The sequence below is a fragment of the Psittacula echo genome (assembly GCF_963264785.1).
Source record: "Psittacula echo genome assembly, chromosome: 2".
Lineage (NCBI taxonomy): Eukaryota > Metazoa > Chordata > Aves > Psittaciformes > Psittacidae > Psittacula > Psittacula echo.
Window position 1 is genome coordinate 2,156,232 of NC_137737.1, and position 16,974 is coordinate 2,173,205.

Here is a 16,974-nt window from a genome sequence, read left to right on the forward strand (position 1 = left end):
CCTATTAAGGTTCCCAAAGCTGTTTTCCTACTTCATGCAGGAAAAGATTATTCAGGGGCACTTCCCCGCTTCCAAGCAGGTCAATGCAGTTTATTCCAGTTCCAAAGGTAGAGTTTTCCAGAAATAAGAGAAAGTAGGAAGTGATTTGGTGTTGGCTATACAAATGCATTATCTCTGATGTGAATGCAAAGCCTCTCTTGCCACCGAATTGAGCTAGTGCAAGCTGGTAGGGCACAGCAGAATCCCAGCATTGAAAACTGCTGCAGCCCTGTGGAGCATTGCCCCATTCACACTGCTGCAGAATGAACATCCATCAGCTTGGGGTGGTTTAACAGCGAGCAAGAGCATCTACTGCAGCTCCTTCAAGTGCTGCTACCGTGCTTTTTTCTTCTTATTGGTTTCAGGAAATAAAACGAAGTCTTCAGTAGGGGCTTTGCATGTTTTGGGGAGCAGTCCCAGGAAGCTTAAGAAAAGTGACAGAAAAGTCACTAAAAACAGATTTTAAGTGTGAAAGACACACATAACAGCACTTACAATGCCTGGGCAGGGCTTCAGAATTAAATTGGAAGCACAGATGATTTATAAAGCACAACAACATGCATATGTGAAATGGGAACAGTTCAGAGACACCTGCATTTGATTTGAGATCATTCTTCCACTTCCAAACAGAAACTCTCACCAGCTGGGATGCCTTTAAGAGCTTATCGATATGTATGGAAAGAGCCACACCATACTCTGGACCAGTTCTTTCTACCTGAATAAATGAGCTTTGCCTTAATCTGTTGTGAATTTTGAGCACATTCACAGAGGCTCAAACTGGCACAGAACCATAGAATCACAGAATGGTCTGGGTTGGAAAGGACCTTAAGGTCATCCGGCTCCAAGGCCGTGCCACGGGCAGGGACCCCTTCCACTGGAGCAGCTTGCTCCAAGCCCCTGTGTCCAACCTGGCCTTGAGCACTGCCAGGGATGGGGCAGCCACAGCTTCTCTGGGCACCCTGGGCCAGCGCCTCAGCACCCTCACAGGGAAGAGCTTCTGCCTTAGATCTAACCTGAACTTGCCCTGTTTCAGTTTGAACCCATCACCCTTTGTCCTGTCACTATAGTCCCTAAGTCCCTCTTATGGAATCATAGAATCACGAGCATCTGAGAAATGATGCCGTGAAGTGATGTTCTGACGCAGTGTGCTCAGAGGCCTGCGCTGATCACAGGGGAGCCTGAGTGCTGACTGTTATTTGGCTTTCAAGACCCTCCTTTGGTCACCGCGACTTCACCCCCATCGTCTCACAATTTGCAAGTAACACAGTGAAGCTGGATTGCTGATTAGGTTCCGAGATTCATTTTCTCACATCTCAAAAGCTAAGGTTGGGTTCGACTTGGAAGGGGGAGAGAAACAGAGGAGCAGCAGCACAGGAAATGACGCTGCTTCCCTGAATCCCTGCTCCCCGCAGCTCCCTTACTGCTCCCTTCTCATCTCCCCATTCCCTGTCAGCCCCAGGCTGGAGAAAAAGGGAGATGGAGGAAAAACAACCCCAAAGGTGGAGCATCAGGAGGGGCTGGGGCAGGGCAATGGCCCTAGGGAGGTGGTTAGAGCCGTTAGGAGTGGGTGGTTGTGGGGTACGTCCAGCCTAACCGCTGCTCCAGGGCAGGGGCAAGGACCAGGGCAGGGGCAAGGACCAGGGCAGAGGCAAGGACCAGGGCAGAGGCAAGGACCAGGGCAGGATAAAGGTGCCCATCTTGGGGGTGAGCAGCACCAGGGCTGCTGTGTGATGGTGTGGAGGGTGCACGAGTACCTGAGCATCCTGGTTATGGGGAGCCTGAGCTGGAGTGTGGCTGCGTTCACTTAGCATCATGGAATGGTTGGGGTTGGAAGGGACCTTAAAGTTCATTATCCATGTTTTTGTGTGTGTGTGTGTGCACAAAGGGGTGTGCATGTGAATTCATGCTCATGGTGGGCCTGTCCCTGTATAATGGAGGTGCATGTTCGGGCGCCTGCGGAAGGATGTGAGTCTCTGCATGTCCTTGTGGACACATGCAGGTGTGCACCCTGTGTGCGAGCTGCAGTGAGGGGACCTCAGTGTTTTCCATCCATTTCATATTTCATCTGGTTTCACAGAACTCTGGGAGGGGGAGTGGATGGTCCATTGTTACAGCACTTGTCATCCCATCCAAGGGCCCTGGGGCATTTCTGAGCAGAGTAATGGTAAACCTGAGAGATTGCTGAGGCCAAAGGAACTTTTGAGGACCCCAATAGGTTAAGAAGCTCAATTTTGTTGTGTTTCCCGTCCTGCGTGGGCTTCGAGAATCAACTGTATATTGCCTCATAGACCACCAAGGTGGGGTATAAACTGCCATTGCTGTTGGGGCTTCAGCTGAGCTCATTTGTAAGGGAATCAGAAGGCAGTGCTGTGTTGAAAACTATGAAAACAAGTTCTTTCAAAAACTTGTTAAATGTGCTTTGTATTTTGATGTTTCCTATAACCACAGGAAATGGCAGGCAAGAAGAGAGAAATCCAGCTCCAGGTATAGATTCTATTTACTTGAACAATACTAGAGATTCATAGATATTTTTTCTCTCTCTTTAAAGGATGTTAAAATGTCAATTTGTTTTATTTCAGATGCAAATAACCGATGAAAACCAGTGGGGTGAAATGTTGCTGACGAAAGGTGTAGTAGGTACTGTCACTATTTTCTGTTTAATCTCTCCTGAAGGCATGTACAGGTTTTCATACTTACATATCATATAATCTTTAATAGTAGTGGTCATAAACCTAAACTAATACCATATTGTCTTTTAAAGAAAGGTTATATTAGTACAGTTGTAAATGTATGAATTGTGTTTATAAACATACAGTCTTCTATGATGAATAAATATTTGTCACAAGTCATATCCATTATTTTATCTGCTGTTATATGCTGATGATTAGGAAATACCTGTCCAGTATGGTGTTCTGTATGGTAGGCAGTTGTATTTAAGTAGAGAGAACAAATCTGTAAGGAGATCATATCTACACAAGAGTAGCAACGGGAAAAACATGATCTGCACGGGCTCAGGGAGGCAAAAATCCTGTAGAATAAAGATTTAAATAAGATTGAAAACCAGCAGTGGGGAAAGAAAACAACAATTAAAAGGAAAAGGAGTATGAGAGAAAGGGAGCGGTCTGAATTAAGCATCTCAAACGGTATTATGGAGGTTGCTGGTGTCAAATATAATTGAAATGAAAGAGGAAACTGTGACGTATTCACTGAACACACTGGTGTACCCGTGGTGCGTACATTGACTGAGAGGACTAAAAGCTGCATGGGAACACTTTCCCTGCGCGCGTGCATGTGCTCCAGCACACTCACAAGTATGTTCCATTTGATAAGTTCCGCAAGGCGGCTGTTTTGTAATCCCAAACTATTCCATTCTAGTAATAGACGTGTATCAAGCCTGGTGTGGTCCTTGCAAAGCTGTGCTGGATTTATTCAGGAAGCTGAAGACCGAGTTCAGTGAAGACGATGTGCTGCATTTTGCTGTGGTAAGGGTGGCAATTCTGTGGGGAACTTCTTTACCTTTTGTTTTGAATAGATCTTTTTAGCTGTCTGCGCATACAGAGCTTTCATTTTACTGTCCTTATACCAAGTCATCACAAGCCTGGCCTGGTTGCATCTTCTTCTGCGTATCTCCTCACAAGACTTTGTTTAGGGATAGTCTGGAAATGGCACTAAATGTGGAAGGAGCTATAATAGAAAGGGAGCTGATATCCCACAATATTTGTTTTTCTTGATGAGATTGCGGAAACATTCAAAAGCCAGATTTTATAAATCTATGCAGCTTTATATGTATATGGAACTAGATGATGTTAACGTCCTTTCCAACCCTAACTATTCTATGGTTCTATACATATATATGCATATGTATACACATACAAGTAAATAATCTTTTTCATCTGACTTTAGGCAGAGGCTGACAACATTCTGGCTCTGCGGTCATTCAGGAACAAATGTGAACCTGTGTTTCTGTTTTGTGTTGTAAGTACATCTCATCAGTTTCTCTTCATGTGCTGCCTGATTTTGCCTTCATTTTTCAGTAGATTCAAAAGTAAACGGGAAGCTGTAGAACGCACATCTTCATGTTTTACAGCGTGTCACCCAGTGTGTATGCCATCAGATGTTGTTTACTTGAGGCTGGTTTTCATGCCTGATCTGTGGTTCTCGAGCACATTTGTGCTGTGGCTGCTGCACATGCAGCCACAGGAGATTTTGGGTAGCCACAGTTGTGGTAGTTTCTTAGTAGAGAAATCTATGTAAGGTTTCCAGGGTTGTCGCACATAAATTGGCTCCACTGAAGTGATTATTTATACACGCTTTAACCCAGGGAAAAAGAGGTTACATTTCCTGACACTTTAAGAGATTTCAGATAAACAGCTAAAACTGCTATTTTCACACCTGGGCAATTGGAACAGTGACACATTTTTTCTCTCTCAGCAATGGATATAAAAAGCCTCTTCTCTTAGGACTCCACTGCAGAACGCTGCTCCCTTAGGAGGCAATGGTTTTTTGACTTGAGGGTGCTAGGATATGAATCTAGGATCTGAGAACAATGATACTGTCAGGACAGTTCCAGATTTAAATCTGAATGCTCCCAAACAAAGTTAGCAGCATCTTTGATCACCGGTAGTTAGCTTCACTATGGTGCTCCTGAATGTGGCAGAGCACTCACTGACACATAATACAAATGATAGAAAACTCCATGTTATGGAAATTAAGAGCAAGTAAATCCCATATTTTGCATTTGCATCTGACTATATTATAAATGGTGAGCCTAGAAATAAACATGAAAAATTAGGTAGAGAAGGAAGGGAGGCAGTAGAAGCAAGAAAGGTTCATTCTGAACTAATAGAGGCAGTAGCAGCTTTAGTATTCACTTCAGTGGGCATAGAAAGTGGTCCTGCTGCTGGAAAAACAAGCGAGATAAAGCATGTTTCAAAATTCAAGTAAATGTGTAATGAGAGCAATGAAAACTCCCTGAGAACGTCCTTTTCTCTTTTACAGGATGGCAAAATTATCTCAATAGTGAGAGGTGTAAATGGTCCTCTTCTAAATAAGAAAATAACAGAGCTAGTGCTAGAAGAGAGGGCAATTGCATCTGGACAGAAGGAGCGCACCATGGTACTCACAAACCAGATACTTAAATAAATGAGGTTTTATTAGGCTTGCATGTTTTCTCTTGATTCCTATGATAGAGGGTTTGGTAATGTTTAATTGTTTGTATTTATTTCAACAGTAAAGTGGTAGATGTGAGGGTGGTTTGGTTTGGGTTCTTTTAGAGATTTCCATTAAATAACACTTTGTAAAAGCTTCAGAAATTTACAGATTAGCCTATTAATGTAAGAAATGAAGAGAAGGGCAACGTCATTGGCACATGAAAGTTTTTAGTCATCTTTTATTCTCTCAGGACTATTTTGCTCATTTAACTTAGTGCATCAGATGAAACAAAGACAGGGGGAGCAGTTATGTCTTGTTGCTTCTTTTTAAGTCTAAATGGAGATGAAAGAACTCCACTTACAGTAAAGGAAACTTCTAACACCGTATTAACACTCAATTAAGGAAAATCAGGTTGCCCAAAGATCTTTCTTAGACTTTCTCACTTCCCAAGGCAGCAAATATGCTCTAACATTAAGGTAAAATTGTTGTAAAGACCTGACAGCTGTGCTTGGTGACTTCACCTTCACACTGGTGATGTACTTTTACTCTACTGGCAATTGCCTTAGGTAGAAGAACTTGTTTTTCATGAAGAGAAACCACCAGAAGAGCCTGTTGAGGAGACTGCACCTCAGAGTAAATCTATTTGATTTCTTTTAGAAATGTTAACAGGAAGAAAAAGAAAAAATATCTCTTTAGTTATTTGATTAAGAATTGGGTATGTCAAGCACTAATAGGCCTTCCTTTGATTGAGTTAGTAATATGAGAGGCTGTGGTTGAGAATATCAAACTGATGGGAAGCTTTCTTTTGTAAGGAATTGAGATATTGGACTCTCATCAGTATTTTCACCCCTGCTTTGTGAACCTTCAGCACTTCAGACATAGCAGCAGTGCTGTGTGCCAGGCAATATTCCTGTGTAGAACCAGTGCCTCAAGGTCACTTCTACCCGGCCCCTGTGTTATCTTTGCACTTTTGTTCTGGTGGGATTTGTTAACCCTTGAGTGTTTTACAGGAATACCAAGACAGGGATAACCTGAGAGGATTGGGAGAGTTAATCTGTGAAGGAATGGCACGCTTGTATCTCAGATTATTTTTAACCGAGTCTTTCACCAGATTAAAGAGCTAAAGGACACGTTTACATTAGAGCATGAACCCATGATAGTAGGATAAGATTCCAAAAAGATTGAAAATAAGCACCATTCTGTTTGTGGGTCTCATATCCACCATTTGTCTTAGGCTTTTCATGAGCTGGGACCTACATCTTTTCTGTTCTTATTGTTATCTGAGGCTACTGAATGTTCCTACTGCTTCATACGCACAGAATGCCATTTGTCAACACTGAGATGGAATAAACTCCTCCATCATCCTCTTCTTTTTGATCTCGCCTTTTTTTCCCTGTGAAGAAGGCGTTAGATCATAGTCATGGATCAAGTTGTGTCCCTTCTCCTTCCTCACCCTGCCTTTATTGTTTGGTTCAAGTGACCTATTCCTGACCTCAGCTTTAGCCTATATTTTTTTCTCATAAACCTTCTGAGACTTAGTAGTACAGTATTACAAGTCTTATAGCAATTATATCCAGACTTCACACTAATCCACAGCACCTAAATGTGTGACCAAACCAGGGAACAGACATTTAAGTTTGGGTTCAGGTTCAGGGTAGGGGATCCCTCAGAAGCCATAATACACTAATGTTTTATGGTAATATTCTACTTACCACATGCAGGTGCCTATGAGTGTTCTCTAGTATTGGAAATGAGTAGTAATCTGGTGTTTCTGTTAGAGCTACCAGAAAGTTCTCCTACAGTGATTAAATTACATTCTAATGCTTAACTATAAACCTCTGATCCTGCAAAGGCAATGTAGTTTGTACTCTGTTCTGGCCAATTTCTCTCGTTTTGCAGGGATCTGTAAGCTATGGATGTTGTAACACCATGTCTATACCTCTTGTTTTAAACATTACATGGTGTTCGCAAGCATGTGTTACTTCAACAGTTATTTATTGCAAATCACTTTGACATCCACAGTGCTAACAAAGAACAAGCATCTACTATGACAAGAAATACACATGTTACTGGAGATGTCTAATATTCATACAGAATTTCTCTTAGTGAATTTTCCTTAGTAATATTCATTCCTTTCACATTTCTAGTCCTGTACATACAGAGCTCCCCAGATAAAGTATCCATCTTAAACTGCAGTTTTCCCATCACACCTAGCTGAATGTGAACCATTTCTCCACCATGTTACCCAAAACACCAGTGCTTTGTCAGGAATGTGGATTCCAGGGATAGCCAAGGGCAGTCCTGCTCTCCAAAACTTGCTTTAAGTGCTGGAGTCCTTTATTTTTTGGAACCACTGTTTGGCCACCTCTGTATTAAAATGGAAAACTATTTAGAGAAACCCACTTGCAAGTAATGGTGAATGTAGTTCTGCATTTATTTTGGTAAATGTATCCATTGACACATAATTCTTTCCCTTTTCCAGAAGAAGTAGTCAAATATTCTCTTGGTATTATAAAACCTGATGATGTCTCAGAGGGACGTGTAGAAGAAATTAAAAGCCAGGTAAATTGATAAGATTCATTCATGCTACTTAGTTAAGAAACATAGTAGCAAGATGCAAGATGAAGTGGCTCATAGTTTATGCCTAGGCTTTAGAACAAGATGCTTCTCTGTTAAGGATGATATCAGCATGATAATTTTGACCTGAAATAATAAACGTTCAGACTGATACTACTGCTTTAATATTTTATGTCAGTAGATGAAGTATAATGCATATTGTGCTAATCATTAACACATGAAATCTACATACAGAAAAGTGTCTTTTTTCACACATGTTGCAGCAGAAATGAGAACTAGAGATTGCGGTGGTGAAGTTAATTCTTCACACAGTGTTTTGAAGGCCTGTGGGCACACATAAGACAGCTGACCAGTTCTTTATGGAAAAGAGTTTGTGTGCAGACACGTATGACAATAAGTAAAAGCATGCAGATGGTGAGGCTGGTTCATGTGCACTAGTAAGTGTACACTAATATTTGTCACTAGTGCAATATTTGCTCCTGAAGTGAAGAATGTGAATCCAGCAAGTATGCAAGGGCGCATCCAATGGTTCAGTATTTGTTGAAGCCATCACACAGTGAAAGAAAGAATATTTTGCCTTCCACAATACAATGATATAGCGATGCTCATTTCAGTCACAGGAATTTCTTACTCTTTCTGTTACCAAAAAACGCCTCCTAAGACATTATATCAAGACAAATACCAGTGACTTTTGCAGGAACAACGATCAGTGCTGTATAGATTGTTTCTGCAATTACTCTGCCTTGGCCAGAAAGGAACGAAGCTCAGGAAAAGGCAAAAAGAAAAGCAGGCAGTGCTTGAAAGCAATTTAGCTGGAGCTGAGCAGCTGCCAGTTAGCTTTGCCTTTGCCCTGCCTGATGAGGTGTGTACTCACAATTTTTCCACACCCAGTAGCATCATAAGGGCTTTTAAAGAGCAGCATGTTGGTAAGCAGATTAATGTTAGCATGTGATCAGTATTGGGGTTGGGTAGCGCCTTTGCTGTTTAAATATCAGTGTATGGTAAACCTCATATAAGTGGAGTAAGAATTTTCACATAGGACACGTAGGTCTGCATCTCTTACACATACTTGAATTTAGTGCAGTGATGTAGCTTAAGATAGATAACCATAAAATAGATTATATTTTGGTTTATCTTCTTTTCCTGAAGCCAAGTACTTTAGCCTAAAACAGCTGTTGATAAGTACACATTTATATGACTACTGTGATTATTATAGAGGTCATAATAACATTTTTAGAAGTGGTGGCATGTTAATAACAACTGTTAAAATGAGTTTATTTAATGTTAAATAAAAGATGTTATTGACATATGAATGACTGCATAAATTGAACTGCCCTACATGGTTCACAACCATTAACTTAGGGGGCATTGTAATCCTGAAATTAGTGCAGTGCTTTAAAAAGCTGGAACTTCAGCTTAGGCAAAGGCTGAAATTATTTGGAACATATCAGAGAATTTTAAACTTAAGATAGCTTCCAAAAAAATCAATCAATCTTTAGCACTGCAATAACATAAGATTTTGTATATATTCATTTTCAAATGCCACTCTGTAATAACTGAATAATTGCAGATTACAAATGCAGGATTTAGCATCGAAGCAGAAGAGGAGAAAATACTAACTGAAGAGCAAATCAGAGTGTTCTATGCCTGCAAAGTGAAAGAGGTAAAAAGCAAACTAAAAACAAAACAAAAGGAACAGGTAAAACATATCATTTTAGCTATATGTGTTTGCAAATATCTGTTTTATACAGTTTTAGTACGTTGAAGAACTGAATTAATGTAGATTTAATACATAGGAAAAAAGGAGATATTCTCTCTCTCTTACTGACTCATACAGACATTGCTTGATAACATTCGAACATTCCAACTCAATTAAATTGAGCTCCAATTAAATATCAAGAGATTTTCCAGTTCTTTCTGTTGTCAGAATGTGTCTGACCCTTAGCCATGGCCCTAAACATAGGCTGCTAGGTATGAAATGCAGCACAAATCCAAAGTCCAGTGTCATCTTTATGACAGTGGGTGTCTGTTTGACACATACTCTTCCAGCCATAAAATAGAGAAGATACTTGAGGAAGTTTTAAATATTGAAGAATAAGGTGATACGCAAGGCAGAAAAGATTAAAATCTCACAACAGCTACAAAAATCACTTTCTGATGAAAATGTACATTTATAGCACTGAAGGTTGAAACTGAAGGAATGAAAAGAGCAAAGAGAATGAAGGAAAAGTCTACAAACGTCCTGCAAATATCTCAATGTTCTCTATTTGCACCCAGCTACATGGGTTTTAGTTGCAATAATTATGCATAGAACTGTATTGCAGTTTGTTATGGCACACTGCATGAGCTACTGCGAGCAGAGCATTGGATCATATTGAATTTCTAACTAATCTTCTTCACTCTTGTCATTTGCAAATTAACCTAGTAGAACACATGCCACTTTCTTAATGCAGTTCTATGACTTCCTTTATCTCAATTAAGTTTGTTTTAGGTATTTTATAATGTTGGCTCAAACGAATGATCAAAACCATCCCAGTTTAACAGGGGTTTGAGTAATGTATGTGAGTGCCGTTTTAGAAGAGGAAGTAGGAGTTACTTTTGAAAGGATGGTCGTTCATTTCTGATGATAAACTCAAAGTTCCTTCAATTCATAGAGAAAAAATTATGGTTTTTAGCCTGATTTTGAAGATTTCCTTCAATTCATGCTAAGTGGACCGTGCCACATTTTGATCATCGCTAGAAAAACCCCAACTGATGCTATTCCTAACTGGAAAGAATTCGATGAGACGAGTAAGAGTGCTGATGAGGCTGAGAAACCAGACAGGTAACTACCAGGAGAAATGTGTAGATGTGTTTCAGTTACAGTATCCAGAGCACACACCATAAACCAAGACACATTCTTACAGATGCTCAAGGGAGAGTAGGGGATGCCTGAAGCATGCTTTGCTCCTTGGGACCACTCTGTAAAAGCTGACAAACAAGGGGGGAGGCATTTGGGTTGTGTTTCCTCACTTACAAGATGCATAAAAACATTGTAAGGATTAACTGTTCACAAATATGGCATCTTGAAATATCCAGTTTTCTCCTATGCCAAGTATGCATTGAGAGTCTTAAAGAGGATGATAGCAGTACACACGGCATCAGACAACAGAGTGCTCACAAAATTCAAATAGCGGATCAAGTATTATATTTAGACAAGAGATTTACTTAAAGCAGCATGGATTTAAATCCTATGGTCAAAAAAAGAACTTGTCGCTATTATTGATGTTCCTGTTGGTGCTTGCTGTATCCCTTTCTGCACAGACTCCCACAGCTGGGGAATATTGCATTTTCTGTAGTTGGTGAAGAGTGACTGTATTTACATAGCTAAATGCGGGCAAGTACCAATCAGAAGTATCTCTGTTAAAGACAAATCTGTAGTGCTATCGGGTTTATGATCATGTTGCATATGAATTAAGAGCAGTCCTTTTACTGATCATCCATCATCACTTTACACTTGTCAGCTGTAATTCTGTCTAGTGAAGCCGAGAGACTATTTTGAATAATCTAGAGGGGAATTAGAAAACCTGCATGGCTGAGGTTTCTCTCTCATAGCAAACGCAATTCTGAAAAGATGAATAATTCCCCTCTCAGAAACGTTACTTCAGTCATGAATCTGATTTTAATGGAAACTTAGTTGGGGATTCTATTGTTCTGGTTCGCTAAACTTTAAGAAAGTACATCTTTACGAAGTCAACTGTTAACACAGTGTATGCACTGACTTAAATACTGTGTTACTTTGCACGTCATTAGGGGGGAAGAAACTGTGGAAACTGGGGCTCTATTAAATGTATGTGATATGGAAGACAGCATAGAAAATGCCAGCAGACAACTTGCCTTCTTTTTCCCAAATTTTGATACCCACAAGACAGAACAAAGAATGGAAAAAACTTTGGCCTTGATTAGACCAGCTCTCCTAAAGGAAAGACGAGGTAAGAGTTAATCGCTGCATTCTCTATCTAAGGTATATAAAAGCCCTCACATTTTGAATCTGAAAAATCCCAACTCTATTAATGATATGTTCTTAGGTTATAGTGTCTCTACAGTGATCTTTGTCAGGAACAAAGTGACATAGTTAATGTTTTTGCTGTACTGAGAATGTCCACGTCAATGCCGTTTTGTTCCCTGGGTTGATTTTTCAAGAACATCTTTAGATTGTGTATTTGGATGGAATGTTTCTAGAAGACCCCTCAGAGAAGCTAGCATTTGCAAAGTATAGTATAGGGGATCATAATTCCCACCATAGTAAAGTAGCTGATATTATTCCTGAATGGCAGGTCCAAGGTAGATCAATGGCAAGCTGAAAAAGATCTGAACCAGGGTGTTCTGTGCTGCATAACCAGGGTGTGCAGTGCTGCACAAGGGTAGGTCTATACAGACAATACTAAATCAGGAAATCTACTCCATTAGCACAAAACTCCAGTCAACCAAGCTTACTTTTCTTCTCAGGCATGTATTTGCATTTCTTCCTAGATTCTAGATAGCATTTTTATTCCTAACTTGAGAATCTCTGTACTTGAAATAACCTATACACAGAGGCTGTGCAAATTAATGAATGGATGACAATTTTGCATAATTTCAATATACTAAACAGAGTCAATCCTGCAAAGAATAAAGGATGATGGCTTCAAAATAGCAATGCAGAAAGAAATCACCCTAACTGAAGAACAAATACGTAAATTTTACAAAGAGCATGTAGATCAAGACTACTTCCCAGGCCTTCTAGAGCAAATGACCAGGTAACCTGAATGAAAAATGAGAATGTGGATCTATAAATAAGACTGGCATTTTCACAATGAGTAATTAGCCTCAATAATACACAATACATAAGACACCAATGTATCTGAGAGTTTAGTTAAATGCAAAACAGGATCAGACAACTGCAGATAATGAGATAATTCCCAAATATAGTGGATATATATGTTTGAGGGGAGATATTTGTAGAAATTAGTTTAATTGTGGAAAGCCTTGGCCAAAGTTTAATTTATACATATATTTTATTAAGGGTGATGTTGTACTGTCATCCCTGCCCATGGCAGGGAGGTTGGAATTAGATGGTCTTTAAGGTCCCTTCCAAACCAAACCATTCTATGGCTCTAAATATAGGAGGTTCTAAAAAACTACAGCTACTCCACATACCTGTATGTAGCAAGTTGAAGGCAGCAGCCAATTCCATTGATTTGGGTGAAATCAGCTGAGCTCTGCCCTGCAAGAAATCTTCATCCAGGCTGTGTGCTGGACTGGGGAGGAAAAATACATTATGTTTGGATATTGCCTTCATAGGAATTTGGGGTATGGCTGACAACTCAGGAGCTGGTCGGCATTTTAGTGGCTAATAATAAAGACACAGCCCAATTCTAGAACATTCCTGCTGTTTTAGTAGCATTCAGTCACTTTGAAATTCAGATTTATGTTTCAGCCCCATAAGGTTTTATCAGCCTGTAGCTGGTTAAACAGAGATTGGGTTTAAAACCACCCAGTACCAGGTTTGTTTTCCTAACCTGCTCTAGATGCAATCAAATGACTTTCAGAAGTTACAGAGAGTTTAGTTTTATTTTTTAATGAAAATTTTCCCATTTCACAGTGGTCCAACTCTGGTACTTGCTCTAACACGAGAAAATGCTGTAGCACACTGGAGAGAGTTATTAGGCCCAAAGACTGTTGAGCAGGCTATGAAGGAAAATCCAAACAGGTAATACTTCCAACAGTAAACCATCGTTCACAGTGTATTATTTACTTTCACATCCCTCATCTCAATGAATATCGTATTCCAGTCGGTGTAACTATAGTGCCATCATCTGGGAGCTAATATGTATTTCTGCAGTTTGTGAAGCTTTTCTTGGAAGAACTTTTGTATTATGCATAGAAACTATAGCATTTTCTGAGCAATAATGGCTGCTAAGCATCATGAAAAGCATATTGAAGTGAAAGATCTATTGAATCTAGAGTGAGGCTTCTCTGCCCCTGCCCTGGCAGGGGGGGTTGGAACTAGATGATCCTAAGGTCCTTTCTCATCCAAACCATTCTATGATTCTATGAATCAGAGAGAAAATATTGGTAATACCTTGTTATTATTGCTTTTTTTCCCCTTGAAATAGCACCATTGTTTTTTTAGAACAGATGGTTATTTTCTCAGCTTAACGAAAACCTTGCATCAGCAGAATTTTTACCTGTGACTAAGTTTCTCATACACATTTTCTAAATAGACATCCTAGTTTTACCTGCTATTGGTAAATTTCTCTAAGAAATCACTATTGCATCACCTTACCTGTTGCTGGCAGAAGGGCTGTTTCATCAGGAAAGAGCTGGTATTACCTTGCAAATATAACAAGATGAGAGTTGGGAGGGGTGGTGTTGATATATCAGGTGGTTAATTTAAAAGCTTGCTCTTTATGTGGGTAATGAAGGCTGTCTCTACAAAGAGATCATCAAGCACTTATGTCACCAGATCAACATTCATTTATATTCACTGGGTTAAGGCTAGTCAAATAGTTAAAGCTCAAAATGGTTACTCCTTCAAGTAACTTTACTCTTTTAATGACTCTTAGTTTACGTGCACGGTATGCAGTCAGCAATGTACCTATTGGTCAGCTGCATGGTAGTTCCACACCTGATGATGCTCAGAAGGAATTGGAATTCTTCTTCCCACAGGAGCACACTTTGGCATTAATCAAACCTGCTGCTGCTGCAAAGCATAAAGGTAAGTGATCTAGAAAGTATGGGCTATGTCTATTGATGCCATTTCTACAAAATATCAGCAGTAATTCGTGTCAGATGCATTCTTTTTATTCCCTGGAATATTTTTTTCCATGCAGAGAAATGCTTTTACAGGGCTTGCATACTTCATAGCGAGGCCTCAAATGTGATATTCCCTTTGCTTAATCTCCCTACAGCCCTTTCTTCCTGAGGGTGGTGGTGAACTGAAGTGAGAGAGTTCTTAGCTAAGTTAAACTGTTTAAAAGCCAGACACATGGGCAAACCAGCTGCCCAGCATCCTTCTAAGTCAAAGGAGAGAGGCTGTACAAATTCATGTTACTTATTTCAGACAGGAATATCTATTGCTCAAAAGGGGTCACTGCTCTCTTAGATGCATTCCCATCCCTGTTTTAACTTGCCATTAGACAAAGCAAAGGAGGAGGAAAGCTCAAAGCAAAAAGAACACCTCAAAGGTTTTGCTGCCACTTTTGTTAAACTCTACATCCAAAGCCTCTTCCTGGTGTTCTTCTTGTCTGTCAGAACAAATTCCAGTGGTCTTTCTAATGTTAATTTGTTATTGGCTTTTGTGAATCTTTCTTCCCCTCTTATAACAACTCAGACTGATTTTAGCAGGCCAGCTGGTGTGTGATGGAGCACTACAACTACAGTCCATGTTCTGTCCAACATGAGAAGCAATAGTGAATGCTGCTGGTATGGTTTATAATAGTGTGGCTTTGTCACCAGCATCAGTGCAGTGACAATGGTTTCTGAACATTTTAGAGGACTGTTGAAGCGTTTGTCATATTGCCCGTGATCGATTGATACTGTAAGCATAATTTTAACAGGTATTGGTGATTTTGGTTTTTTATAAAAGCATCTGGTATTTTCTGAAAGATTTAGGTTGGGGGGGGGGGGGGGTTAGCATCTAAGCTTCAAAATGATTCTTGCATCTACACCATTTCAATCAAGACTGAGTTTGCTTGTTACCCTCCCAGATGACATCTTGCAAAAAGTGAAAGATGCTGGATTTACCATCTCAAAGATTAAAGAAGAATCTTTAACTCGTGAAATGGCCGCACAGTTTTACGAGGATCACGAAGGGAAACCCTTTTTTGAAGACTTATTGTCCTGTATGACTGAGTAAGTGTCCCGTTATACAACCTCGAGGTATCTAAGTACACATCAAACTTCACATTTACAGTGCCAACAGAACATGCTACACCCAAAGTGGGCTGAGGACTTGACACTTTGATGCTCTTTTTGTCAAGTTTAGTGGCTGCCGATATGGAAAGCTCTCCTTTTAAAAGGAAGATTTAAAATTCTTTTAAAAGCTACGGACAGTAACTATTATTTTGGGGTTTTTTGATTGTTATGTTGTTGGGTTTTTCCTTTCTCAAGAAAAAAGAACTGGTTGCTGATGGGACCCTAGTTCTCCTTATGTAGGACAAATATCTTCCTTTATAATATTGTTAGTACAGCTGTTGATAAAACAGTATGCATAGTCTCATTTCAGAAATCATTGGGTAAGAGCCTTTTAGGACAAAGAGTACAAATCCAAATAGCTGATCATCAGAATATTTTTTGCTTTCAAATCCAAGATATTGTCTTAAAACATTCAGAAACAAACTTTAAACGGTTTAACAAAATTCAGATGGAATAATGCTTATCATAACCCTTCAAGGTACTTCTGAAGTCAAAGCTAAGCCTGCATCTTAGAATAGTGGAAAAGTTTCCTTATATTGAATTTACAGGGGCCCATCGGTGATAATGGTCTTAACAAAGGAAAATGCTGTGGAAGAGTGGAGGCATCTAATGGGTCCAGTCGATCCAGAAGTGGCAAAAATGATCTCCCCTGGATCAATTCGAGCTAATTTTGCACAAAATATTTTGTCTAATGCTGTTCATGGATCATCAACTAAGGAACATGCACAGAAAAGCATTGAGTGTGTATTTGGAGAGCTTGATCTAGACTGAGCAATTAAGATGCAATCCCTGAAAACTGATGTTCAGGTCATTAAATGCATTTGTCTGCCCAACCACCTGTATTTAATTCTGTGTTTTATGTTTTCCTTCATAGTCCATTCTTTTATCAGCCAAATTTTTATTATCAGCATTGCGTATTGCAAAGCATATCAATATAACGAGTAATATTTGCTAGAAGTTTGATGTTAGTAATGATTTCTTTATGTATGGTTATAAATAGTTTTTCTTTTATCAGTTTAGCAGGTTTATGCCTTTCCTATAATTCCAGGAGTGTTCTAAGTTGTTTTGTATACAACTACCTTAAAAAACAAGGTCAAAGAAGATCATTAAAACACAATTAATGACATGTCCACTGTGATGTGGACTGAGTCCTCCAGTTCAGGCAGCCTGCAAAGGAGAAATGGTGAAAGGTAGTCAAGGCACTGCTACAACACTGGCAAGGAACAGCAGCAAGTGTGAGAGTGCTCCACAAGGGAAAAGGAGCCCAGA

At 39.8% G+C, this 16,974-nt stretch overlaps 1 protein-coding gene across 1 annotated transcript; it reads left to right on the plus strand.

Annotated features, from left to right (window-relative positions):
- Window positions 1–1,980: 1,980 nt before the first annotated feature.
- On the plus strand, window positions 1,981–16,476 carry NME8 (NME/NM23 family member 8; the record flags this gene model as incomplete). Its single annotated transcript, XM_080611238.1, has 16 exons — window positions 1,981–2,004; window positions 2,488–2,523; window positions 2,619–2,676; window positions 3,415–3,521; window positions 3,943–4,014; window positions 5,038–5,154; window positions 5,757–5,823; window positions 7,673–7,752; window positions 9,338–9,430; window positions 10,443–10,591; window positions 11,560–11,738; window positions 12,401–12,545; window positions 13,391–13,498; window positions 14,355–14,506; window positions 15,498–15,642; window positions 16,254–16,476. 16 exons carry the CDS (start codon window positions 1,981–1,983, stop codon window positions 16,474–16,476), a joined length of 1,755 nt encoding a protein of 584 aa, XP_080467364.1.
- Window positions 16,477–16,974: the final 498 nt, after the last annotated feature.